The sequence below is a fragment of the Trichomycterus rosablanca genome, chromosome 12, assembly GCF_030014385.1.
Source record: "Trichomycterus rosablanca isolate fTriRos1 chromosome 12, fTriRos1.hap1, whole genome shotgun sequence".
Taxonomy (NCBI): domain Eukaryota; kingdom Metazoa; phylum Chordata; class Actinopteri; order Siluriformes; family Trichomycteridae; genus Trichomycterus; species Trichomycterus rosablanca.
This window is the reverse complement of record NC_085999.1, coordinates 34866811-34894302: the sequence shown is the minus strand read 5'-3', so window position 1 is coordinate 34894302 and position 27492 is coordinate 34866811. Positions and strand designations below refer to the sequence as shown.

Sequence of the window (27492 nt, the reverse complement as noted above, 5' to 3'; positions counted from 1 at the left end):
TTGTACAGGTTATATTTTTATTGTGTAGGAGGCAATAGAACATCGGTGGCTCATTTCAGCCGAGCTACAAAACGGAGGATGAGCTTCTCTTCATTACAAAGTGACAAAGATAAAACAGATTCACAACATCAGTACTCACAGAACGGGGGAAACAGCTCCGGGGCTCAGAGGAAATGACATCAGGTCTAATATTCTACACCTACATACGTTTGAACACTTTCTTTTCAACATGGTACAGGGAATGAATTAGGCTAAATGAACCATCATATCAGGATTGGAACTGTTTCCTTCAAACATCACAAAATACATTTTTATCTTAATATCCCAAAGAAGCGAGACTTGCCAGTATACATGTCATCTAAAATCTAAAGCTAGAAAAAGAAACAATCGACACCGGTGGTAGCGTTCAGCTGGGCGGGGTCTGCTGTGCCCCCAGTCCATGTTGGGTAAAAGAAACCAGGGCAGGTTCCAGGGGACAAATACACACGAGTCTGTATTGTAAAGGTTATAAAGATCTGCTGCACATTGTTAAGTTGTGTCTCCTGGATCAAGAGCTCCTGCTGGACAATCGAGTGGGTAAAGAGGGTCTGGGGCAAGGGGGGGATTTGGGGTGAGCAGAGGGGAGATATTAAGGTAGGTGGGAGGTGAAGAAGGAGTGCCGCGTCTATGTGGCGTATCTCTTGGTCCACTGTCGAGCTATCCTGTCATGTTCAGCTCTGTTGGTCAGATACTGAGTGGCTATGCTCCCCACCAGAGGATCCGCTAAAGAAAAGAGAAAGAGACGGAGTGAAAATGAGTTTCATACACATGATTTTATGCAAAAGTTTGTACACCCCTGATCACCCACACTGGGCTCATTTTCGAAGTGGAAAGAAGATAACACATTCTTTATAGAGAACAAAACTGCACATTTTAATGCTTAGTTCTGGTTTATCTGCTGACTTCAACATGCAAAAAAAATCATTTGCTTTTATTTTTCCCCCAAAACAAAACATACAGACAAAGGTTTAAGTTTTTCAATACCACCTACTGCTTAGAGATGTATTAAATTATTAATTTGTGTTAATAATTTGTGTTAATTCTCATCAAATGTGATTTATATATTTGTCTTGATGCTCCATTATTATTCTTTTTTACTTTTCTCAATTGAATTAAATGGGACCCCCCTCTAAGCTTACTGAGAACCACTGTGCTATAGCATGTGACCCCCAGCAAATGTGTCATACAACCAACAGAGATTGCCAGAGTGCTCAGGGGGCGGCACGGTGGCTAAGTGGGTAGCACTGTCGCCTCACAGCAAGAAGGTCCTGGGTTCAATCTACAGGTGGGGCGGTCCGGGTCCTTTCTGTGTGGAGTTTTCCTTGTGTCTGCAGGTGCTCCGGTTTCCTCCCACAGTCCAAAGACATTGGAGACACTAAATTGTCCATGACTGTGTTCGATATAAACTTGTGAACTGATGAATATTGTGTAATGAGTAACTACTGTTCCTGTCATGAATGTAACCAAAGTGTAAAACATGACGTTAAAATCCTAATAGACAATAAACAAACAAACCAGAGTGCTCAGGGGAATTGAACATATCCAAATTGGGACAATGTCTGTGTGTGTGTGTGTGTGTACACATATAATCCACATCAACTGACCTAAATCTAACTTTATTATGAAAGATCTAAATGATCAATTAAAGATCAGTTGGTTTTGAATCCAGTCTCAGAGCACTATAATAACATTTTCTGTAGTCATGAGTTCAAACACAAAGCAGCTGTGTGATGTTTCTGTTCACTCTCACTCACACACACACACACACACACACACAGCGAGCAGCTGGAGGCCTCTCAGAGAAGAACACCATGTGGCCTGAGCTGCAGATCTGAAACTGGAGCCTGCAGGCCAAACACACATTCAGTTTCTGTCGAGTGTTTTTAGTTACTGATCAGTGTTGAGGCAGCACCCAAAATTAGATCCTACAGATCCTACAAAAAAAGAGAGAAAATAATACACTTCCTCACACCGCCTCAGTCTGGTCTACATGTTTATTAGATTGAGGATGATAATCAGGGCAGATGGAAGGTTTTTATTTATCATATCTACAGATGCACGTGTACAGTACAATGAAAAAATTTTTGCACGTATCTCAGCTTGTTTGGAACCTGAGGTCAGAGTGCCGAGAAGGTTAAGGGCCCCAACAGTGGTTTCATGGCAGAGCTGATTTAATACCATGACCTTCTAAGTTCAGGGGTGTCAAACTCATTTTCACCGAGAGCCACATCAGCCCTTGGTAATAATATTAAAGCAATTCAATATAAATGCACATGGTTTTTGGAATGGGACGTCCAGCAGGCTCATGATCAGGTGTCCCAACACCCCGTGACATGTCAGAATTGTGAGTGACAAAAGTTATGTGTGTGGTGTTGAACTCACCGGGGTTACAGTCTGTCAGCAGTGAGCAGATAGACAGCAGGACCTTGGAGATGGTGAGCGCTGGACTCCAGTTATCCTTCAGGATGTCCAGACAGATCACGCCCTGACTGTTAATGTTGCAGTGGTAGATCCGCGTACGGAACGTAACCTGGGAAATCATGAGGAGACGAATGAGCCACGAAACACCACCATTTATTATAAATCACCAATATTCTTCACGAAACACCACCATTTGGTATAAATGACAAATAGTTATATAATAGTTATATAACAGTTTAATAAAAGCTCAGGTAATAAATGCTGATGTGAGAAATGTAATATTAGCACAGGCTCACGCTGAGCTGTTAGCTTATAAATCATCGTGTGTGGTGCTGATTGCTGAGCTAAAGGTTAAACTCTCATTACTGACACTCTCACTGAAACTCACTGAGATGTGAAACCGTTACAACTGATACGAGTGCTTAAACCAACCCTTTATCCTCCTACACCAACCCTAATCACAGGCTGAACATTAAAGAAAAGGAATTACAGAGGAAGTGTAGGGGTGTAGCGACACTCACATTTTATTTGATGTGTTCCCATTTCAATACAGATGTAAAAATGCCAGTGTATAAAAGTCTGTAGTTAATCAGCTTTCTCTCACACCAGAAATAAAACAGATTTAAACCCATTAAAAAGAACTATTGACATCCTACATTCAAGAGCTTTGTTTTTAATACTAGTGGGATTCACAGCTGGAATCTTAAAGCATTGTTCAAGCCAGAATTCTCTGTAGATCCTACACGTTCATGGGTCCCATCTTATGGACTCTCCACTTCAGTTGGAGCTTACACCACAGCTTTAATAAGTGGTTTAGGTCAAAATTACTCGAACATTCATGGGATTAGCCTAGTTCTTATCTCATCCAAAACATTTGAAATCATCATTGACCTTTTAAAAGATCCAACCACAACCTAGAGATTTAATTTCTTGGCAGATGCAGCCAGATTTCCATTTCAAGACTTCTGGTAGTTCATGATGCCATGTACACAAACTTCCCAGAGCAAATGAAGGAAAAATACCAAACCCCAATACCACGACCAATACATCCAAAACACATGTGAGTACTAGTACCAATGCCTTGTTTTTAATCCTCTTATTAGTCATTCAGACCTACTCAACAATGCAAAAAAATATCAGGTCTGTAAACGTTTACTTTTGGAGGTTTGAAGGGGTAATCTGAGGAGAAAGTGATATCCAGGAAGAAAACTCCACCCTCGTAAACAGAGCCAGGCGGACCTAGGATGGTGGACCTCCACTCGTAGATGTTGTCTCCTTTAGGTCCAGCACTGTAACACACAAACACACAACCAGATCAAGGTTAGGTATTATTTACTATATTTACATTAATCAGACGACCTGCTAGGACTCTTAAATCTGCAGAGCAATGGCTGGTTGGTAACAATGGTGCATGTGAGGGTCAGAGATCTATAAAATGTAGGACTGATGGTAGTTTGTCATAGTTTGTGTGTTAAGTGCTAAAGATCGAATCAGCAAAAAGACCTGCCAATCCAGTCGTATCCCATAACTGAATTTATATTTCCACTGCTGCTGCAGACCTCCACTCCTGAGAAAAGCAGCACTGACCACTTCTTTTCACCTGAATTGGTCAGTCCAAACTGCCCCAAGGTGTTTGTATATGAATGGATGGGTGTGTGAGGGTCAGCGCTGACTTGGCACCCTGTCCATGAAGTGTTTTTGTTTCTGCTCTGCAATTCTGGTGATATTCTATAATAGGTAAGGGCGACACGGTGGCTTGGTGGGTAGCACTGTTGCCTCACAGCAAGAAGGTCCTGGGTTCGATGCCCAGGTGGAGCAGTCGGGGTCCTTTCTGTGTGAAGTTTGCCGGGGTTTCCTCTGGGAGCTCCGGTTTCCTCCCACAGTCCAAAGACACGCAAGTGAGGTGAATTAGAGATACAAAATTGTCCATGACTGTGTTTGACACTGAAGAACTGATGAATCTTGTGTAACCAGTATCTATACTATATATGATTTATACATGCTGAGATGTAATGGTTCTCTAAACCATCCCAGTAGCTCAGTAGCTAGACTGGAACTGGTTTGGCTGGCTGGTGTAGCTGAGAGCCCAAAATATGATGATGACTTCAACTTTACTCAATCAGAGCTACTGCTGTCCTCATGGCTTTATTCTTCTCTACACAGCAGTCTGGTCTGATTACACACACACACACGCACACACACACACACACACACACAGCATGTACACAGCTGGTGGGCGCTCTGGGCGCCTCTTTGAATGATTGCAGCCCTACAGACATGAGGCACAAGAGGAGGAAAAAAAACAATTTCAGAGGAGAGAATGTGCATCAGTAAATACGGAGCCAGAGGAATAAATCTAACACCAGAAGAGTCGCTGCTGTTCCAGCTGTACAGATCACACAGAGGTCACTCTGTTTTAACACCACACCAATAACGTGGGTCAAACGCTATGGTCATGTGTGTTTCCACTGGGAAGTCCAGCAAACCATCCTGCACCCACACAAACCCAGCCTTCCTACTCAAAACATGACTGACCGTTACTGCTAGGTAATAAAAACAGTATGATAACCAAATCCATTTCATTTCATTTTTAATCAGTGGCTTTATCCTGGTCAGGGTTGTGGTGGATCTGGTCACATTGAGAAACACTGTGCGCAAGGCAGGAACACCCTGGACAAGGTGAAGATCCATCAAAGGCTTGAGCCACACCTCTCCCGTCAGACATAGCAAATCATGTCTGTGCAATTGCTCAGTTGACCGATAGCACAGTTGACTTTTGAACCCAGATCTCAGTGGTGGTAAGAAAGCGTAATAAGACAGCTGTGCCACACAAACGCCTTATTAATAAAATTATCTAAAAAAACTGTACAGGTTTTACAGGTTTACACACACACACACTTGGTGCAGTTTTTAATAGCTCTTATTGGCCTGACTGCACATCTTTGGACTTGAGGGAGGTAACTGGAGCACCAGGAGGAAACCCACATGAACACTGGGAGAACATGCAAACCACACAGAAAAGACCCATGCCGCCTGACTGGGGAATCAAACCCAGGCCCTTCATTCTGTGAGGCAACAGTGCTACCCACTGTGCCCCCGTGCCACCCTTGATGATTTTCTCTGACTGCTCTTTTTCTATGCCTGAATAACCGGAGCGCTCAGGTGTCGCAGTAGTGTTTTATGCTAGCCTACCAACACTGAGGTCCGAGTTCAAACCTCAATGCCGCTACAGGATGGTTAGAATGGTTTTATGAAGTACATGTGTATAAACCTCTAGCGTTTAGGATAAAGCTCGCTATAAACCTCAGCAGTAACATAAATCCGGTAAAAACCCTCCCGGTAAAGCTGTTGCTGAAAAAGATGCCAATTACACAATCCTGCAACAGGCAATGAAACAACCCAGCAAGAAATGTAGAAGCAGGCTGTGATAAAAATGCCTGGCTGGCTCTGGGCGTGTGCAGGATATTTATTTAGGATAAACCCCTCAGGTGTTCCAGCCCCAGCTGGGAAAGCCGAGGATCCAAACTGCTTTTATGATGCAATTATGCCTGATGCCCTGCCTGTGTGTGTGTGTGTGTGTGTGTGTGTGTGTGTGTGTGTTTAAGTGGTGAATTTTTGGCCAGATTCCAGCTGTAGAACAGGTCTGACCTCTCGGAAGCCGAAAAGTGGCGAGTGAGGCTGCAGCAGTGAATGAATGAATATGAGCACGCTGTGTAATACAGAACAGACCTCAGGGTTCAAACAGCACAAGTTTAATAAGCTTCAAATGCACTTAGTCTTCACACACACACACCCCGAGCTTTAATAGCTGTGTTAAGTCATATTAAGTGGTGTGAAAATCACTGGGATGCACCAATACCATTATTTCTCTTTTTCAAACCAATGTGATATCTGAACATAAAAACACTTCCTGGCCGAAAGTATGTAAACACTGGATCTTGATGGACTAACATACAAGCTTTACCCTTGGGTGGGTCATTTTTACATTTACATTTTCAGCATTTAGCAGACGCTCTTATCCAAAGCGACTTACAGAAACAGTAAACAGTAAACATTTCCTACTCTAGTTTAAGTAGACAACAGTCCAAGGCTACAAATGTGCTAAAACTTGTTTAATAAACAACTAAGAGCGTTAGTTCTCAGCTTAAGTGCTTAGTAAAGAGGTGATGAAGGTTTTTAATCGTCTTTTGAAGACAGTGAGACTCGGATGTTCAGACAGACAGGGGAAGCTCGTTCCACCACTTGAGTGCAAGTACAGAAAAGAGCCTTGATGCTCGTCTTCCCCGAGGTCTGGGTGGAGGATCAAGATGTGCGAGACTAGTGGCTCAGAGGTTGCCTGGCACAGAGTGGGGTGTGATGAGTTCTCTAAGGTAACTTGGGGCTGGTCCATTTTTGGCTTTGTAGGCAAGCATCAGTGTTTTAAACCGAATGCGTGCAGCTACAGGATGCCAGTGAAGAGAACGCAGCAGTGATCATGGAGAAAGGTCGCAGCAGGGTACCTCCAACCACACCTCTTCTTTAATCAAAACCAGCGTCTGATTAGGGCACACTGCTCAAAAAACCTCAGCCTCCCAAATACCCTTCTGGTAAATAAAACTGACGATCTAAAGTGAGGGGATCGGAGAAAATTCAGAACAGCCTGAGAGTCTCGGGAACCAAATCCTAAATGGTACTGATCAGACTCAGGTAAATCCTTCTGAATACAACAGCCTCTAGCTGCCATTATGCTTAAAAACGTGTCTGGATGTCACAAAAAACTAACAAAAACAAGGTCTACCATACATCAAAAGCTATGTGTACATGCCTTTGTATAGAGTCAAGCAAGCTAGGGCTCAGTTGCTCAAACATGAAACTTGAATAAACCACAGAGACTTCATTCTGACTTCAAACCCAAAGAGTACTTTTGGTTTTGGGATGAATTGGAATGCCAATTGCAAGCCAGCAAACATCAGTGCCTGACCTCACTAATGCTCTTTCAACTTAATGGACAATCATTTCTACAAAAACACTCCAGCTTTTCAAGCTTTTTAGTAAAGTAGAAATTGTTACAGCTGCCAGTGGGCTTTATTATTATCATTGCCCATGATTCTGAAGTGGGATGTCATGGTCGGGTGTCCAGATACTTTTGACCACATAGTAATACTATACCCTGATTGGATTAGGCTTACCAGGACTACTAGGGGGACTGATTTTAGTCTTGTCATACCCCTGAGTGCCCACAAGCAAGGCAGGAACACCCTGGACAGGGCGCCAGTCCATCACAGAGCTCCAACCATCCGCCCCCAATCAGATACAGTCAATCATGTCAGTGTAGACACCCGGTCTTACATTTCCCGCCCTCCCCTCGCTCTCTCTCAAAACTGACAGTTCAGTTACTCGCAAACCCTCCAAAAATCGTTCATGACATCACGCCTGCCAAAATCTGTTGACCTCAAGTATAAATACACACAGTGTGAGCTGCAAATAAACAGAGGTCATGTGATCTGCTTCTGAAGCCAGCGGAGTGTTGTATTATACACTTAACCTCAAACCAGCCATCTCTCCCTTTTACACACGCTCACACACTCTCTCTCTTTCTCTCTCTCTCTCACACACAAACACACACACACACACACACACACATTCATACAGTCAGATCAATAAGAAAGAGAGAGAATAAGGTTTTACTCACTATGTAATTATGCTGACGATGTATAAGCTGTAATCTACACACCGACCATGAAACATTCATGGCAGTTTTAAAGCTTAGTGTCAAACGCTACGCAACTTATCAGTCAATAAAGAACCTCTATTAAAAATAACACGCACACAGACACACACACACACTCACACTACTGGAACAGTCAAGCTAATAAACCTTTAAATTAAATTAACACAGAAATTCGTTCATTTATTCATTGTCTATTTTACCATGGCTTTACCCTGGTCAGGATTACGGTGGGTCTGAGTCATTGGGCAAAAGGCAGAAAACACCCCAGACAGGTCGCCAGTCCATCACAAGCCAGACAGTTCAGTCGGCCTGACTGCACGTTTTTGGACTTGTAGGAGAAAACCGGGGCACTCAGAGTAAAAGCACATGGACACAGGGAGAACATGCAAACTCCACAAAGAAATGACCCTGGCTGTCCATCAGGGAAATGCCCTTTTTGCCGTGAGGCGACAGCACTCCCCTGCACCACAGAAGTTCATAAATACAAAAATAAATCAGATAATTGAGGTTTTATGGCATGAAATTTCAACAGTATTATTGCCATGTCAAACCAAGGTTTTACAGACTAGCCATTAGGAGGTGGACTTGTCAGTGCTCTCCCAGTGCCGGTCCCAAGCCCAGATAAGATAAGGAAAGTTGTGTTGGGGATCCAGCATAAAAACTCTGCCAAATCAGATATGCAGAGCAGATCCACTGTGGCGACCCCTAATTTAAATATATGAAAAATACCCAAAAAAAAGCTTCCACAGCAACCTCGGCAAACTTATTTAAAAATTTACAAATTGGAAGCCCAAAACTGTCAATAATGTCACACATCATGCTGCCTCAAACATCAGTGCTAACATTTATTGGAATGTGGACACACAGGAGAACAGGTTTAATGTGCTAGCCCATTTTCACAGTTATCAAAGTTCAAATCTGAGCTGTGCTATCGTGCGCAATGGTAGCTTTAACCTTTAACACTTAATTGCTTGCATTGCAGTTGATTACAATTGTAAGTCACTGTAAGTTATAAGTCACTGTTGATATATTAATTTTTTTGGATTCGAGCATTCGAGACAGGACAGGTAGTTACTGGTTACATAAGGTTCACCAGTTCACAAGTTTGATGTCAAACACAGTCACAGACAATCTTGTATCTCCAATTTACCTCACTTACCCCCAGAGCTCCCGGAGAAGCCACACACCCACGGAGAACATGCAAACTCCACACAGAAAGAACCCAGACCATTCCACCTGGGAATCAAACCCAGGACCTTCTTGCTGTGAAGAAACAGTGCTACCCACCAAACCACCATGCTGCCCCGAGTCACTTTGCATAAGGTGTCTGCTAAATACCATAAATGGAAATGTTCGTCTGGGTGCCTAGACAGACATGGTTGGTTACATCCGTCAGTATGGTTGGTTGAAGGAATTCCTCATTACTGCTGCAACTGTAGCCTCTGCTGATCTGAATAATAATAATAAAAACTATTGGGACACAGGGTTGCTCTTTACTCTCTACAGCTGTGAGAGGTGTTTTATTCCACAGAATAAGATTAATATACGCTGATGGGAAACACACTCTCATCAAACCAAAAGAGACTCTCTTAGTTCAGTCAATACCATCCTGCCCTGATCTGTATTTATATGCATGTACACAGATCTGCACGTTGCATTCAAACACATGCAGAGATACTGTGAGATGTACACACACCACAGATATTCAAATGACAGAATGTCGTAGCTGAAAGCAACAGACCGTGAAATGATGATGAGGAAAAGCAAGTTGATGAAGACTATTCATATATTTATTAGGATTTTAGGGTCATGTTGTACACACTTTGGTTCCTTTCATGACAGGACAGGTAGTTACAGGTTACACAAGATTCATCAGATCAGGTTCAATGACAAACAGTCACGTCTTTGTACTGTAGCAATTGAACCAGAGCTGTTCTATGTATTCAACCGAGGTCATTTGTGTATAAGTTTGTTTGTTGTTTGTTTATTAGGATTTTAACGTCATGTTTTACACTTTGGTCACTCATTACACAAGGTTCATCAGTTCACAAGTTTAATATCAAACACAGTCATTGACAATTTTGTATCTCCAATTTACCTGACTGCACGTCTTTGGACTGTGGGAGGAAACCGGAGCACCCGGAAGAAACCCACACAGACACAGGGAGAACATGCAAACTCCACACAGAAAGGACCTGGACCGCCCCACCTGGGACCTTCTTGCGGGAAGGCGACAGTGCTACCCACTAAGCCACTGTGCTGCCCATTTGTGTATGAGTAACAGCAGTGGGCCAAGAACTGAGCCTTGGGGAACACAATGACATGCATGATGAACCCACAAATACTAATAAACTGCTTTTTATCTGTTTATCAAGATTACTTGAATCAAACAATCAGGCAATTTTTTAAAAATCAGTACAACATTATGTCAGAACTCAGCTGCAGAGTCCAAAAAATAGGTACGCCCAGCAACCCACAGTCAGCCACAACCAGTCATTTATCACCCTAATCGAAGCGGTTGCAGTGCTGTGGTTTGCCCTGAAACCAAACTGATACTCCTGTAACAGTTTATAAAAGGCTTTGTTTTTTTAGGCTGGTGGGCTCAGCAGGTCGGCTACTGCAAACTTTATCCCCAGGCTGTTTCAGACCAAAAACAAAACCAAACTGATGTTATTTATAAGAGGAACATCTAGACGTATAGCCTGTAAGACCCGAATGCCTTTATAAACAAGAATCCAAAATGATGTGGATTTTGACATCCCATTCCAAAAACCCTGAATAATGAGCGCGATCTGCACGGCCACCGAAGGTTCAGCATCAGACTGGCATTGCTAATGAGATTGATCGTCGTCTGGTTTTCATTTCCATCAGACGATTCGATGATAATGTGGTCATTGAGCGTAAAAATAAAGAATAAAACAGGACATGATGAACACCGCGCCCGCTCGCTCGCTCCCTCTCCAGCTATTTATTTTTAATGCCAGTCTGGCTTCCACGCCATGCTTTCCATTATGACCATGCTTTTCTTTCACCTCCGCGCTATACAGCCTGAATATTAATCAACTGATTACAAGGTGCAATCAAATCTTCCCTGCATAACAGCAGTGTAAAGAGTAACCCCCCCCCCCCCCCCCCCCCCCTCCCAACCACCACCACAACACTACTAATTATCTCTGTTATTGCATATTTGTCACTGTATGTGATGCCATATTTGTTTAATCATCTTGAACCAGTGAGACAGTGGTAGCCTAGTGGGTAGAGCTGTGGGTTGCCAGTTAGAAGGTTGTAGGTTCCAATCTCGAATCTGCAATGTACCCACTGTTGGGCCCCTAAGCAAAGCCCATAACCCTCTGAGCTCCAGGGGTGCGCTCTTACCCTGACTTCCAAAGAGGCCGGGATATGCATCAAAAGAACTTCAGTGTACTGTAAACGTGTTTATGTATATATAATAAAGATATTTAATTTCAACCACTGAAAAGGATCAAACAGCACATTTTACAACAGAATTTTTATTTAGTTTATTATTTTAATCAACCCAAATGCTTCCACATTACCACACTGCTGCACTTTATTCACTGGCTTTAACTAGCTGCCCGTGTTCTATTAACAATGTTTGCCTAATGGCCGCTCAGGTGGCGCAGCGCTAAAAACACACGCTGGAACCAGAGCTGGGATCTCGAATACATCGTATCGAATCTCAGCTCTGCCGACTAAGGCTGAGCGGCCACATGAACAACGATTGGCCTGTTGTTCAGATATGGGCGGGGCTAAGCCGGATGGGGTCTCTCTTCCATGACTGGTGCAATTACGACCTCTGCTGGCTGATTGATGGCGCCTGCACAGAGATGAGAAAAGAGTGCTCTCAGGGTGTGTCTCTCCGTACACAACGCTGAGCTGCACTGCACTGCACTCGTCAAAGTGTAGGTGATAAGATGCGTACGGCATGCTGCACACGTGTCGGAGGGGGCGTGGGTTAGCTTTGTTCTCCTCAATCAGAGCAGGGCTCGGCATTGGTGGAGAGGAAGCATGATGCAATCGGCCAATTGGACGCGCTAAAAGGAAGAGAAAGGGGAGAAAATGCATAAACAAAATAAAATAATAAAAAAAAATGTTTGCCTAAAAAGCCCAACAACTGATCAGCTTTACCTACTTTGGCTTTTCTTGATCTAGCAATTAGAACTCAGGGAAGACAGGCATCAAAACTCTTGTCTGTGCTAGCTCCCAGGTGGTGGAACTTCCCTCGTCTGTTCGTATAAAAAAGGGATGGACTACAGACCATCGCCACCTCTACTGCTGTTCTTCTGCTTCTATTTTCTACTGTCAGAATTTCGGCAGATTCATCTTCTTAGACTGGGGTTCCCACACTTGAATTAGAGTGTTTGCTAAATTGTGTAAATTATAACTGATTTAGAAACATTATCCAACAACCATACCATCCCTGTAAAAAATCTCCCTTATTAAGTGGTTACACCGACTTTAGCAGCAATGTCTGTAACCAAACACATTCTGCTCATCACTTGTGAAGGAATTTTACCTTCAATCTGGTTTTCAGATAAGAGCTGCACATTTTAGATCACAGTACAATATCTCGTCTGGGTTTAGGTCAGGACTTTGACTAGACCACTTCGAATCTCTTGGTTTTCAGGCAGTATGACAGTAAACGTGCTTTGTATTTTTGTCCTGCAGTGTAACCTATGCCTCGGCTCGTCACATTACCACTGCCTTATTTTACTGTTCATATCATTACAATGAAACACACTAAAGAAAAACACAAAAAGAACACTTAAACAAAGATCCAGGTGTCTTAGTTCCTTTAAAAACTGATATATTTTAGTAACTGTTTTTAGTTCTACTGGAATTTTCTCAGCCTGTGGCACAGTGTTTCTGTAGAAACTTTAAGGGTTATTATCTACACAGCCGTGAAAATCAGGACTGGCTGGGTGTAATTTTTTAAGCCGGCCTAATGAATGAATGATGGAACCAAGTGTGTGACTCCATTGACTTTTTTCTGTATACAGAAGTTGGACAACCTTAAATAAATAAAAAAACAGAAGAAGTAGATTTAATAATAAAACTGGAATGCATGCAGCTGCTGGAAGAAAAACAAACATCATACTTCTCAAAGAACTTTGAGTGATTCATCAACACAGTTTATCTTCAGATCTTATCTTCTGTTTTCCTGGCAGTTCACACTGCTTACATTACAAATTTCCCATGATGCCCACATCTGTCTTCTCTTACTTTCCTAAACCTGTGTCATAAACTTGTGAGGAATTTAGGTTTCAAGGTGGATGGAAACAGGCCTTTAATAAAGGAGGTCAAACTCATGAGCCTTTTGGTCAGGGTGGTGGTGCTACCCAGAAACACTGGACACAATGACTGTTTGATGCTGAATCTCATTTCATTACCACACTAGTTCCACTGGCAGCAAAACATAACACTACCACCACCATGCTTCACACTGAGTACACTGTTGCTGGGTTTTCTTGCTTTAACCCAACAAACGTCACTCATGCTTTCAGATGCCGATTTTGGAGCAGGTGCTTCTTTCTTGTACGAAGCCTTCAACTCTGTGGTGATGTAAAGCCGGTTTGATTGTAGTCGCCAGTACTAAATCAGCTTTAATTTATACCAGCTGAACACAGACTCCTGTATAACAGACGACAACGTAGAGCTTTTTAATTGAACACAGGAGACTCTGAAGGAGCCATTCTGCAGAATATAAAGAACACCTCTCCAGGCTGTAAAAGAAAAGCCCACGCACTGCTGTTCTCCGAGATTCCTCCTAAAATTCCAGACGGGTTTTCTTGTGAGGTTTAGAGCAGCAGAAATCGATAGAATGAATAAAACCGCTACAAATAGTGCATTCGTTTTCTCATCGTGCAATCACAGGCTTAACCGGTCATAAATTCACAGCTTTTTACAGCCTGACCAGTAGCTCAAATCAGAGGTTTGTAAGATTCCACTGACTGGCTAAAACAGCTAATAAACCATACGACCTAAAGTATTCAAAACATCCTAACTTCATGCTGTCCCTCTAATCATGTCCACCCTAGTTCCATGTTGCATTCACCTGTTTGTTTAACATAACTCTTTATTTATTAGGATTTTAATGTCATATTTACACACTTTGGTTACATTCATGACAGAACAGGTAGTTCCTGGTTACACAAGATTCATCGGCTCAAGTTTTATTAATGTCAAACACAGTCATGGACAATTTAGTATCTTCAATTCACCTCACTTGTACGTCTTTGGACTGTGGGAGGAAACAGGAGCTCCCGGAGGAAACCCACACAGACACGGAGAGAACATGCAAACTCCACACACAAGGGACCCGGACCGCTCCAACTGGGGATCAAACCCAGGACTTTCTTGCTGTGGGGCGGCAGTGCTACCCACTAAACCACCATGCCCTGTCCCTCTAATGAACTCCTTACTTACCACGTCCACCCTCATCCCTCCTGATGAGAACCGCAGCATCTTTATCTCTTCCAGCTCCCTCTCCGGCCTTTTTGGCAGTGCAACCGCCTCCAAGCCATATAACACAGCAGGATGGGAAAAGCTCTGTCCCTTTCACCTTGTCAGATACCCTTCTATCGAAAATCACTCCTGCCACTCTATGCCACCCACTCCACCCTGTCTGCACTCTCTTCTTACACACTTCTTCAAACCGATGCATCCCGTTGCATTTATTTATTTATCAGGATTTTAACGTTGTGTCTTTGGACTGTGGGAGGGAAACCGGAGCACCCGGAGGAAACCCACGCGGACACGGGGAGAACATGCAAACTCTACAAAAGGGACCCAGACCGCTCCACCTGGGGATCGAATCCAGGACCTTCTTGCTGTGAGGCGACAGTGCTACCCACCAAGCCATTGCACCACCCATCCAACATTTACCATTGTTTAAGTGTTAGTTTAACATTAGGACCTCGCTCAGGTGGTGCAGCGGTAAAGTACGCTAGTGCACCAGAGTTGGGGTTCTGAATGCATCGCATCGAATCTCGACTCTACCTTTCCGACTGGGTTGGGCGGCAGCATGAACAACGATTGACTGTTGTTCAGGGTTAGAGGGTAGAGAGTCGGATCATAGGTCCTCATTACTGGTACAACTGCGGCCCCTGCTGGCTGACTGATAGCGCCTGCACAGGGCTGAGGAATTAATGCTGATGGGGGTGTGACCCTCCGTACACAGCGTCCATTAGTGTATGAACTTGACTCGTGCAGGTGAAAAATGCAGTCTGTACTGATTGCGTACCGGAGGGGGCGCAAGTCAGTTGAGAGGCGTCCTCAGTCAGCAGTGAAGGGTCGAACCAGTATAGAGGACACAATCAGGGTAATTGGACACGACTAGAATAGGGGAGAAAAATTGGGGGAAAAAGTGGGGGAAAAAAACAAACAAACATTAGGACCTCAAATGTCCCTACACTGTGAATGCATACCAGCCCAGACTGTTCCTAAGGATCCAAAACTCACACAATGTCCACTGTAAGTCAGTATTCTCGCAAGTCCAGTCATCGTCTCTACAAGATCTACAAGATCTCTACAAGCCGTCTATGAACAGAGCTGAAACCAACTCAGGCTAGGTCTACAAACCTACTCAAATAGCTCCTGTTTAACACCAGCGAGCCAAGTCTTCAAACTGAGATTAGCGTCTGGAGGAACATCAGCAGGGACCCAAATGAAAACACAGCAGAACTATACACAGCAGCTCTTCTTTCACACTCAGTACAGTCAGAAACCCCAGACGGTGAAGATAAACCGGTGAGGAGTCTCTCGGCTCCAGCGCGCAGAAGTTCCAACCAACAGCGGCGGTTAGCGTTTAACGGTGATGCTTCTCTGCGGCGTTTCAAACACAAACTGAGCCATAACATGAGCAGTAAAAAACCTACCTGCAGTTGGGTGGAGGATCCAGAGTTATTTCCGCTAGCTCCTTCTGAATCCTGCACATGAGAGAGAGAGAGGGGGGGATTAGTGTGTGTGTGTGTGTGTGTGTGTGTGTGTGTGTGTGTGTGTGTGTGTGTGTGTGTGTGTGATTATTCAGGGGTAGCCGTGTCCCTCTGACTGCAAGCCTCACTCCCGCTAACACAGCTGCTCTCTCTTTGTTCTGCACCCGGAGTGAATCTGAAATTAGGAAAGGACTCCTGATCCCAGGACCACGCCCCTCACCTCGGGCCCCGCCCCCGGGTCATTCCGCTTTTTTGAAGCACAAAAGACTGATGTTAATAGCTTATATGCAAATGAGGCAAAAGAGGCAAATGAAAGGAGGGACGTGACGGGCCCGGGGGGACTCTCAGTGATGAATTAGTGACAGGGTGCGAGGGCAGGATTTGGGATGTTCTCCCACATGTTCTAATCACACTTCCTGTTCATGCATGAAGAGTCTCAGAGCTTTCTAAATGCACTTTTTTATTCTTGTTTTACCCAATAGCAAGCGGCTCTGTGTCTGGTAGCAGGGCACTAGAAACTGTAATGATGACAGCGTGCCAATCCAGCGCTGGGCACCACACGCTCACCCATTCACTCAGTCATTCACTTACTGATAGGAGCAACTTAAAGCACCTACTAGAATGTTTTGGGTGCTGAAAGGAACCTGTCTCGTGTCAATAGTTCAGGCTGGGAAAATATTTTCCTGACACAGACTGGGCCGCCTGATACCAACCGAGCATGCTCTAAATGCCAGAGCCTGTCTGAGTGTCCTTGCTGAACATGTGCTTCCCTTTATGGCCATCCATAATCTGCCATCCTATGACAATAACTTGATAATCATTGTTATTTTTATAATGACCCAGTTGTAGCTATTTGCCTCGTTTTGAAATTTCATTTTGAATCTCCTAATACTTATTAAAATCCATAAAATTTTTGGGTGGTGCAGTGGTAAAACACGCTAGCACACCAGAGCTGACACTTCGAACTCATCGGTTCGAAACTCAGCTCTACCACCCGGCTGGACTGGGTACGGGGATTTCCTTATAACTGATGCAATTATGACCTCTGCTGGCTGACTGATGGCGCCTGCATAAAGGCGAGAGATAATGGGGATCAGGGTGTGTCTCTTCATACACAAAGCTGATCCGCATGTGAAGTCGGCTCGTTCAGGTGAAAAGATGCAGTCGGTTACTGCACACGTGTCAGGGGGCATAAGTCGGTCTCACTCTCCTCAACCAGGGTGGGGATCGGCATCAGTAGAGAGGAAGCGTAATGCAACTGGGTAATTGGATACGCTAAAAAGTCGGGAGAAAAAGGGGAGAAACATAACTATTAAAATTTTTTTTGGATGCACCCATATTCAGGAGTCATTAAGGCAGATCTGGCCTGCGTACCAGACTTAGCACCGTTTTTATTTTTTTATATTAAACAAATGTGATCGTTTTCATTTTTAAATCATTTTAAACCTTTTCACTGAACGTTAACGATGCATGAGCAACATTTTCTGCAAACGCGACCTCAATCTCTACAACAGCACAACGCGGGGCCCAATCAGCCAGCTGTAGTGCTTTTATACACCCAGCAATGATCCAAAACACCGCCGGCAGGATTCCAGCTCTTAACCATAACCACCAACTGCTCACCAAATCATGCCATTCATCACCGAGCATCACAGTCTGTACATCACCTGTTATTAAACCATTCACTCCTAACAATAACTCATTTATTTGTTTTCACCTTCAAAGACACAGGGTGTTACACCCTCACCTATTAACCCTTTACTCACACAGCTGCAGTTTAAAGCAGCCACACCGACTCTGCATGGTGGAAGGGGGAAGGAAACAGAAACTCTTCACAAAATGAAACCCAGGTCCCCAGGATCTATAATGTTCTACAGCACCCACTCTCCCACCCGCACTGTGTGTTTGTGTTTACCGTTTGGCGCTGGACGACAGCTTGGCAGGGGTTTTGCTGGACTGTTTGCTGGATTTCTTCTGACTTTGTTGTGGAGGTGTGGGCTGTTTTCTTTCCTCCTGCTCCTCTGCTTCTGCTACAGGTGGATCTCGCTGATCAGCATCTGAACTTCCACTGCTGGTGCTGGGACTCTCATCGTCCGACCTCTGCCTTTCTCCGGACATTTTTCACACCTGGGTGGAAAGGAAAACTACATTGATGATATTTTCCACCACTTAATGAAGCAACAACTGTAGTATTACTTTATTTACATGTAAAGCTAGTTTTTTTGTCCAGTTGGACTTTTTATATTTTACATTTTCAGCATTTAGCAGATGCTTTTATCCAAAGCGACTTACACAATGAGCTGAACACGATGAGCAATTGAGGTTTAAGGGCCTTGCTCAGGGACCCAACAGTGGCAACGTGGTGGTGGCGGGGCTTGAACCGGCAACCTTCTGTGTACTAGTCCAGCACCTTATCCACTGAGCTATCACTGCCCTTTTATAGACTCTATTAAGTATCAGGAGATTTGAAAGGAAACTGAAAATTTGCCAAGAAGCCACGACTGGGTCATGGTTGGATTGCCTACCAGGACAATGATCCAAAAATATATCCTAATCTATGCAAAAATGGTTTAGTAGGGACAGAATAAAACCAGGGTCATCACAGTCCTCTAAAACCCTCTTAAACACAAAGACAGTTTTAACATGATGAGTGTTTTGCACTTCGTTTACCAAGAGGCTGGGCACATATTGCCACTTAACATAGCGTTTAAGCTTTTCACATAATACCCAGCAAAACCGCTGGCTCTCTGTACGTGTTACAGCTGTCTGTCGGACTCGCGGTACATGTCGAACAAGGCACACAATTCTCTCAGTTCTCCTCAGCCAGTGTGTGGGCAATAGTGGAATTGGCAACGATCAGACTGGGAGAAATATGGGGTGGGGGCAAGCGTAAACAAAAGCTGACGTATCTCCAGCACTGATCACACCGGATATGTTTTAATTTAAAGCAGCATCACATGCATCCTGTTCGCTGACTGAAGGAAATCCCATAATTCAATTCACCCGGCACGTGGAAGGAAGAATCTCGCTTACTGAAGAAAACATCTGCAGATGTGAGTCAGTCTGTTCCACTGCTGACACGGTCCTTACTGATCAAAACAAGTCCCGGTATAATACAGTTCAATCTCTTTTCCACTGCAGTTCTGGAACGTTCGGGGGGAACCGGACCCGTGATTTTTCCACCGGAACAGAGCGGAACCCAAGAGTTCCATCACAAAACAGCAAGATGATTCACGTGGTGATGTAGAACGTTCTAGAACGTCATTTAACTGTAGCACAGCTTGTAAATTCTCATTAGTATGATCAGTCATTAGTGTTACTACAGCTGGTGACTTTTCTGTGCCCATATAAATAGGGTTTATAGAGGCTGCCTTGCAGGAATAAAGCCTATGTTCTTTACATCCATGGTGGTGTAACACTGGCTCGACTGTGAACAGTCTCACTAATGTTTGAGCAGCTTGTAATTCATGGACAGCCTGTTTTTGGGAGGATTTAAGCTATTTATATATTTTTACACTATATGGCCAAAAGTATTTGGACACCTGACCATGTCCAAACTCCACAGACAACTCCAAACTCTACATACTATACAAGTCCAAACTCCACAGACAACTCCAAACTCTACATACTATACAAGTCCAAACTCTACAGACAAGTCCAAACTCCACAGACAAGTCCAAACTCCACAGACACAAGTCCAAACACCACAGACAAGTCCAAACACCACAGACAAGTCCAAACTCTACAGACAAGTCCAAACTCTACAGACACAAGTCCAAACACCACAGACAAGTCCAAACTCTACAGACAACTCCAAACTCTACATACTATACAAGTCCAAACCCTACAGACAAGTCCAAACCCTACAGACAAGTCCAAACCCTACAGACAAGTCCAAACTCTACAGACAGGTCCAAACTCTACAGACAGGTCCAAACCCTACAGACAGGTCCAAACCCTACAGACAAGTCCAAACTCTACAGACAGGTCCAAACTCTACAGACAGGTCCAAACTCCACAGACACAAGTCCAAACTCTACAGACAGGTCCAAACTCTACAGACAGGTCCAAACTCCACAGACACAAGTCCAAACTCCACAGACAGGTCCAAACTCCACAGACACAAGTCCAAACTCTACAGACAAGTCCAAACTCTACAGACAACTCCAAACTCTACATACTATACAAGTCCAAACCCTACAGACAAGTCCAAACTCTACAGACAAGTCCAAACTCTACAGACAGGTCCAAACTCTACAGACAGGTCCAAACTCTACAGACAGGTCCAAACTCCACAGACAGGTCCAAACTCTACAGACAGGTCCAAACTCCACAGACACAAGTCCAAACCCTACAGACAAGTCCAAACTCTACAGACAGGTCCAAACTCTACAGACAGGTCCAAACTCTACAGACAGGTCCAAACCCTACAGACAAGTCCAAACTCTACAGACAGGTCCAAACTCTACAGACAGGTCCAAACTCCACAGACACAAGTCCAAACTCTACAGACAGGTCCAAACTCTACAGACAGGTCCAAACTCCACAGACACAAGTCCAAACTCCACAGACAGGTCCAAACTCCACAGACACAAGTCCAAACTCTACAGACAAGACCAAACTCTACAGACAAGACCAAACACCACAGACAAGTCCAAACTCTACAGACAAGACCAAACTCCACAGACAAGTCCAAACTCTACAGACAAGACCAAACACCACAGACAAGTCCAAACTCTACAGACAAGTCCAAACACCACAGACAAGTCCAAACACCACAGACAAGTCCAAACTCTACAGACAAGTCCAAACTCTACAGACAAGACCAAACACCACAGACAAGTCCAAACTCTACAGACAAGTCCAAATTCTACAGACAAGTCCAAATTCTACAGACAAGTCCAAACACTACAGACAAGTCCAAACACCACAGAAAGGTCCAAACTCTACAGACAGGTCCAAACTCTACAGACAAGTCCAAACTCCACAGACAAGTCCAAACTCCACAGACAAGTCCAAACACCACAGACAAGTCCAAAAACCACAGACAAGTCCAAACACCAAAGACAAGCCCAAACATCCCAAACACCACAGACAAGTCCAAACACCACAGACACGTCCCTCCACAGACAAGTCCAAACTCCACAGACAAGTCCAAACTCCACAGACAAGTGGTTCTGGTTTTAATTTGCATCTCATTTTTCCTACCAATTTAGTCATGTCCAATTTCCAGATTGTTCCTTTAGACCACTGCGCCACTCCAGCAGCTTGATGAAAACGTAACACTGATGCACAGCCAGTTAAACAGAAGCTCATACAGGCAGCATCACAAATAGAAAAAAATGAAATCTTACAATCATTTCTCCTGCAGCCTGCTGAGGAACTGAGACACTGAGGAGTCCAGCACTGAGGAGACGGTAACGTGTTCCAGCAGGATATTATTACTTACACCTCCGTGCGGTCACTCTGCCACGACGTGCATGCGTGTGTTTGTAAACTGGCTGACTTGTAGCCTACAGCGTCGCATGTATCCGGTATGCAAGTCGACAATAAGCCCTTAATTCAGTTCTCCAGGTATGAACATTTGAAACGTGTGGAACAGTCGATTCTTGTTTAAAAGTATCCACAGATGTGAATTACTGACTGCCACATATCAAACAGCAGCTTGACAATAAGAGTCATATAAAACGCTGGCTAATAAAGTAAACAGTAAAGACCATCAATACTACACTAATCAGGATACCAGAATTTTGGTTGTCATTACCAAGTAAACCAGTAAGATCTGGTGTTTTTCAGTGGCAGATATTATCACAGCAAAGCAGTAATACCAGTAAGCACAATCCTTTATTTAAAAACTAAATTATTACAACTTTTTACTGTTGCTTTTATTTCCTATATTTATATTTATCACAGTGGATCATGCTGGTCCACATACTTAATATGGCACTGATGCCCATCGTGACGCAACCTTCCATATTTTATCAGGCTTGGAACCAGCACTGAGAGTGCACCAACCAGTGCACCTCCCAATAGCGAGACTGTTCAACACCACCCAAACCCCCCCACCCCTCAAGACATAGACAATCATGTATGTGTAGCCAGCCATTAACACCACTGCAATTTTAACCCTGCCAACATTTGCAGCTGCAACAAGGAACCCAGTTGACCACCCCTAGTGGTAGCTTTTTTATTTAGAGTTGGACCAGCATAATTGCGCCTCCCAATGTGTAAGGCATTCAGCCACCACTCCCCCCTCATCAGACAGTCAACTGTGTCAATCAGGATGCACAACCGGCCGACAGCACCACTGAAAATCGAACCCCAGATCTCAGCGATATTGGGTTGGGCTAGCGTGACATTCAAAGTACATAAAACATGGACCTTTTGTGTTCAAATAAAATAAAGATCCAGTTATCAGGTTTGGAAGAGAAAAACTGCAAAAGAGGTGATCAAACCCAACAACACTGTACCTACTGTTAACCATGGTGGTGGTAGTACTATGCTGTGGGGCTGTTTTACTGCCAGTTCAGTAAGAAAAAGATTTTCAGCACAACCTCAAACCATCAGCAATAAGATTCAATCTTGTAACTGGATGTAGCAGCAGGACAATGATCCTAATCACATGCCATAGCAAAATCAGACCTCCTGACCTCAACCCAATCATGGTTATGGAGAAAAAATTGCAAAGACAAGCAGCAAAGATCCAATCAGAGATGTTCCAGAAGCATGTCTAAGTGCAATCCAAAGCAGCTGAAGAAAGCTACACGTGTATACTGGTGTAATATGTGTGTGGTGTGTTTATATTTCAGCCACATTCTCGGAATGAAATTAAGCAAAAGACAAACTAACATTTCTCTGCTCAACTTTTCAGTCTGCAACCTGCTGAGTGCTGGAACGCCATGCCACCGACCCAGGGGGGTAATGTTAACATCCAGCCTGATCTCATTACTTACCCCAAAGTGTTGTCATTCTGCACAGAGCATGCAAGGAAATCTGTGTAACCTGGTAAACTGGTCTCCTAAACCTAGGGCACCGTGATGCCAACTTAATTCTGCTGGACTGGATCTGATGTCTGACACTGTTATGGAAGCAACCAGGCCAGCGTGCCACATTGTATCATAATCCTTCCCAAGGGTGGATCCGGGCTACCGTGTAGAGAGCTCAAGACTGCAGCACGATTTCCGAACAGCATGCAACAATGTGCAACCATCAGAAGGCGCAAATGTTGGTGCGCAGACTGGAGCGCTGCGAGGGAAGCAGAATTATTCTCAGCAGCAAGAAAAGAGAGAGAAGGAGGAGGGGGGGGGAATGCAAAGCAAAGCAAAAGCAAAGCCCAAAGCGTTCCAGTGAAGCCCACTTTAAAGCGCACCCAGCATGCATATCGCTCCTGAACCTGGATGACTGAGTGAATGTGAGCGCTTTTGAATGGACGCGGATCGGGTTTGTTTGTGCTCCACTATCAGTAACTGATGCATGAAGTCAGTTCCGAGCTCCCCCTCCTTCCCTCTCCCTCCCTCCCTCTCTCGGTCTCTTTCTCTCTTCTTCAGAGCTATAAAACAGCACAAAGCTCGATCATTTCTCCCCCGGATCGATCCTCGGAGCTTCAGCTTTACCTTAGACTCGGTCCTGTGCTGATCCGGAGCGGTTTAGAGGATGAAAAATCCGGTTGAAATGGAGCCGGAGCAGGAGAAGCACGACGAACATTGGAGAGCAGGAAGCAAAGGAAGCGTCGCACTGACACAGAGCCGCCGATAGAGGGCGCTGATCCGCGGACACACCGTCACCGCATACTTGCATAAATGCACTGATAACAGCCTCATTTCATTATTCATTTACTCATTTACTTTGCTCTGGTCACTGTCGCGGTAGGTCCTGAGCCGCCTAAAAAATATTGGTCGCAAAGCAGGACAACACGCAGTTTATCGCAGGGCACCGTGCACTTTTGTCATTCACTCTCTCATGCCTGGAAGAAATGTAGACTAGCCAATTCACCTACTGGCATGCTTTCTAGCAGCTGTGATAAACCCTGGATATACCCTGAAAGGACTTGCCAATTCACCTACTGAAAACATGCCAATTCACCTACTGACATGCATTTCTAGCAGCTGTGAAAAACCCAGAAGATACCCTGAAAGGACTTGCCAATTCACCTACTGAAAACATGCCAATTCACCTACTGGCATGCTTTTCTAGCAGCTGTGATAAACCCAGAAGATACCCTGAAACGACTTGCCAATTCACCTACTGGCATGCTTTTCTATAAGCTGGGATGAACCTGGAGATACTCTAAAAGGACTTGCCAATTCATCTACTGGCATGCTTTCCTAGCAGCTGTGATAAACCCAGAAGATACCCTGAAACGACTTGCCAATTCACCTACTGGCATGCTTTTCTAGAAGCTGGGATGAACCTGGAGATACTCTAAAAGGACTTGCCAATTCATCTACTGGCATGCTTTCCTAGCAGCTGTGATGAACCCAGAAGATACCCTGAAACCACTTGCCAATTCACCTACTGGCATGCTTTTTTGCAGCTAGAAGAAATCCAGGAGATATCCTGGTCAGATCCCACGTGGAGAAATGTATACAATGGTGCTTACATCAGCAACCTACCACTTATAATCCCAAAATCTTCAGCTAACACTGACCTAAAGTGTAGGATTTCTACCAGGAGTGGGGTTCGAACCCACGAGGACATGCGGCCATTGGATCTTAAGTCCAACGCCTTAACCACTCGGCCATCCTGGTCCACACGAACCTCAAACAACAACAACGTGATACACAATGTAAACCACACAACATGTAAAAAACTAAAAACACACACCACATAAAACACAATAAAATACAAAACATGTAAAAAAAAATATAAAACACTCAAGTAAAAACAATATGAAACACATCATATAAAACACACAACATGTAAAATACCTGGCAGTACTAGGGCTTGAATCAGTAAAATAACAATTATAAATCTTGTCCTAAAGTCTAGGACAGCTACCAGGAGTGGGGTTCAAACCCATAAGGAAGTGCATCCATTGGATCTTAAGGCCAACACCTTAACCACTCAGCCATCCAGGTCCACGCAAGCAACACTAACAACAAAAAACACCAACAACATGTGATACACACTATGAAACACCATATAAAACAATATAAAACACACACCATATAAAACAATATAAAACACATCACATAATACAATATGAAACACACCATATAAAACACAACATATAAAACAATATAAAACACACAACATGTAAAATACAATATAAAACACTCATGTAAAAAACAATATGAACCACACATCATATAAAACATCAGGCCATGGTGGAGCTTGAATCAGCAACCTACGAATTATAGTTCTAAAGCCTTAAACTAACGATGTCCTAAAGTCTAGGATTATTACCAGGAGTGGGGTTCGAACACACGAGGACATGTGGTAGACAATATGAAACACACACCACATAAAACACAAATGAAATAAAATACTAAAAATGCACAAAATGTAAAATACAATATAAAACACCCGTGTAAAACACTATAAGAAACCAGGCAGTGGTGGTGCTTAAATGGGCAACCTACCAATTATAATTTCAAAGTCTTAAGCTAACTCTGTCCTAAAGTCTAGCATTACCAGGAGTGGGGTTCGAACCCACGAGGGCATGCATCCATCCACGAACCACTCGGCCATTCTGGTCCACACAGGTATCAACATGTGATACACAATATGAAACACACACCATGTAAAACAATATAAAACACACACCATATAAAACAATATAAAACACACACCATATAAAACAATATAAAACACACCATATAAAACAATATAAAACACACCATATAAAACAATATAAAACACACACCATATAAAACAATATAAAACACACCATATAAAACAATATAAAACACACCATATAAAACAATATAAAACACACCATATAAAACAATATGAAACACACACCATATAAAACAATATAAAACACACCATATAAAACAATATAAAACACACCATATAAAACAATATAAAACACACCATATAAAACAATATAAAACACACACTATATAATCACACACCATATAAAACAATATGAAACACACACCATATAAAACAATATAAAACACACACCATATAAAACAATATTAAACACACACCATATAAAACAATATGAAACACACACCATATAAAACAATATTAAACACACACCATATAAAACAATATAAAACACACACCATATAAAACAATATTAAACACACACCATATAAAACAATATGAAACACACACCATATAAAACAATATGAAACACACACCATATAAAACAATATGAAACACACACCATATAAAACAATATTAAACACACACCATATAAAACAATATTAAACACACACCATATAAAACAATATGAAACACACACCATATAAAACAATATAAACACACACCATATAAAACAATATGAAACACACACCATATAAACATACACCATATAAAACAATATGAAACACACACCATATAAAACAATATGAAACACACACCATATAAAACAATATGAAACACACACCATATAAAACAATATTAAACACACACCATATAAAACAATATTAAACACACACCATATAAAACAATATGAAACACACACCATATAAAACAATATAAACACACACCATATAAAACAATATGAAACACACACCATATAAACATACACCATATAAAACAATATGAAACACACACCATATAAAACAATATGAAACACACAACATGTAAAACACACAACACATGTAAAACACACAATATGTAAAATACAATATAAAACACTATAAGAAACCAGGCAGTGGTGGGGCTTAAATGGACAACCTACCACTTATAATACTTAAACTCTTAAACTAACTGTCCTAAAGTCTAAGATTATTACCAGGAGTGGGGTTCAAATCCACGAGGACATGCGTCCATTGGAGCTTAAGTCCAACGCCTTAACCACTCGGCCATCCCGGTCCACACACACACAAAGCAACAACAACAAACACCAACAACATGTGATACACAATATGAAACACATCATATAACACGCACAACATGTAAAATACAATATAAAACACTAATGTAAAACAAAATAAGAAACCAGGCATAAACAATATCAAGTTTGTTACTTTACACTGTTACTTTAATGACTGTTACTTTACACTGTCAGTGTTGAGTGTGTACACGTGTGTGCTCATGTAGTAATAATTTATGTTTGCTCGTGTGTGTTGTGTGATCTTACATGAGGTGACAGTCTGAGTTCCACCTTGTGTAGGAACATTTGCATGTATTTGAATGCATGTGTGTGTGTGTGTGTGTGTGTGTGCTGGTTACATTATGTCATGTTGCAATAAA

The 27492-nt window shown here is 43.0% G+C and overlaps 1 protein-coding gene and 2 non-coding genes across 4 annotated transcripts; all 3 read right to left on the bottom strand.

The window, feature by feature from the left end:
• On the bottom strand, positions 1-23829 carry ube2e3 (ubiquitin-conjugating enzyme E2E 3 (UBC4/5 homolog, yeast)). 2 transcript variants are annotated; one of them, XM_063006130.1, is made up of 6 exons: positions 23736-23829; positions 18038-18249; positions 16066-16116; positions 3617-3749; positions 2422-2569; positions 1-762 (listed from the first exon to the last, which is right to left on the bottom strand). In XM_063006130.1, the coding sequence occupies exons 2-6, from the start codon at positions 18238-18240 to the stop codon at positions 665-667; spliced, it is 633 nt and encodes a 210-aa protein (XP_062862200.1). In that variant the 5' UTR covers positions 18241-18249; positions 23736-23829; the 3' UTR covers positions 1-664. The 2 variants fall into 2 exon arrangements, with proteins under 2 accessions (XP_062862200.1, XP_062862201.1); XM_063006131.1 differs by lacking the exon at positions 23736-23829 and adding an exon at positions 18415-18433.
• A 957-nt stretch (positions 23830-24786) lies between these two features.
• trnal-uaa (transfer RNA leucine (anticodon UAA)) lies at positions 24787-24869 on the bottom strand. The gene has a single exon. It is a non-coding gene; the product is annotated as a tRNA-Leu (tRNA).
• Positions 24870-27028: 2159 nt separating this feature from the next.
• Positions 27029-27111, bottom strand: trnal-uaa (transfer RNA leucine (anticodon UAA)). The gene has a single exon. It is a non-coding gene; the product is annotated as a tRNA-Leu (tRNA).
• Positions 27112-27492: the final 381 nt, after the last annotated feature.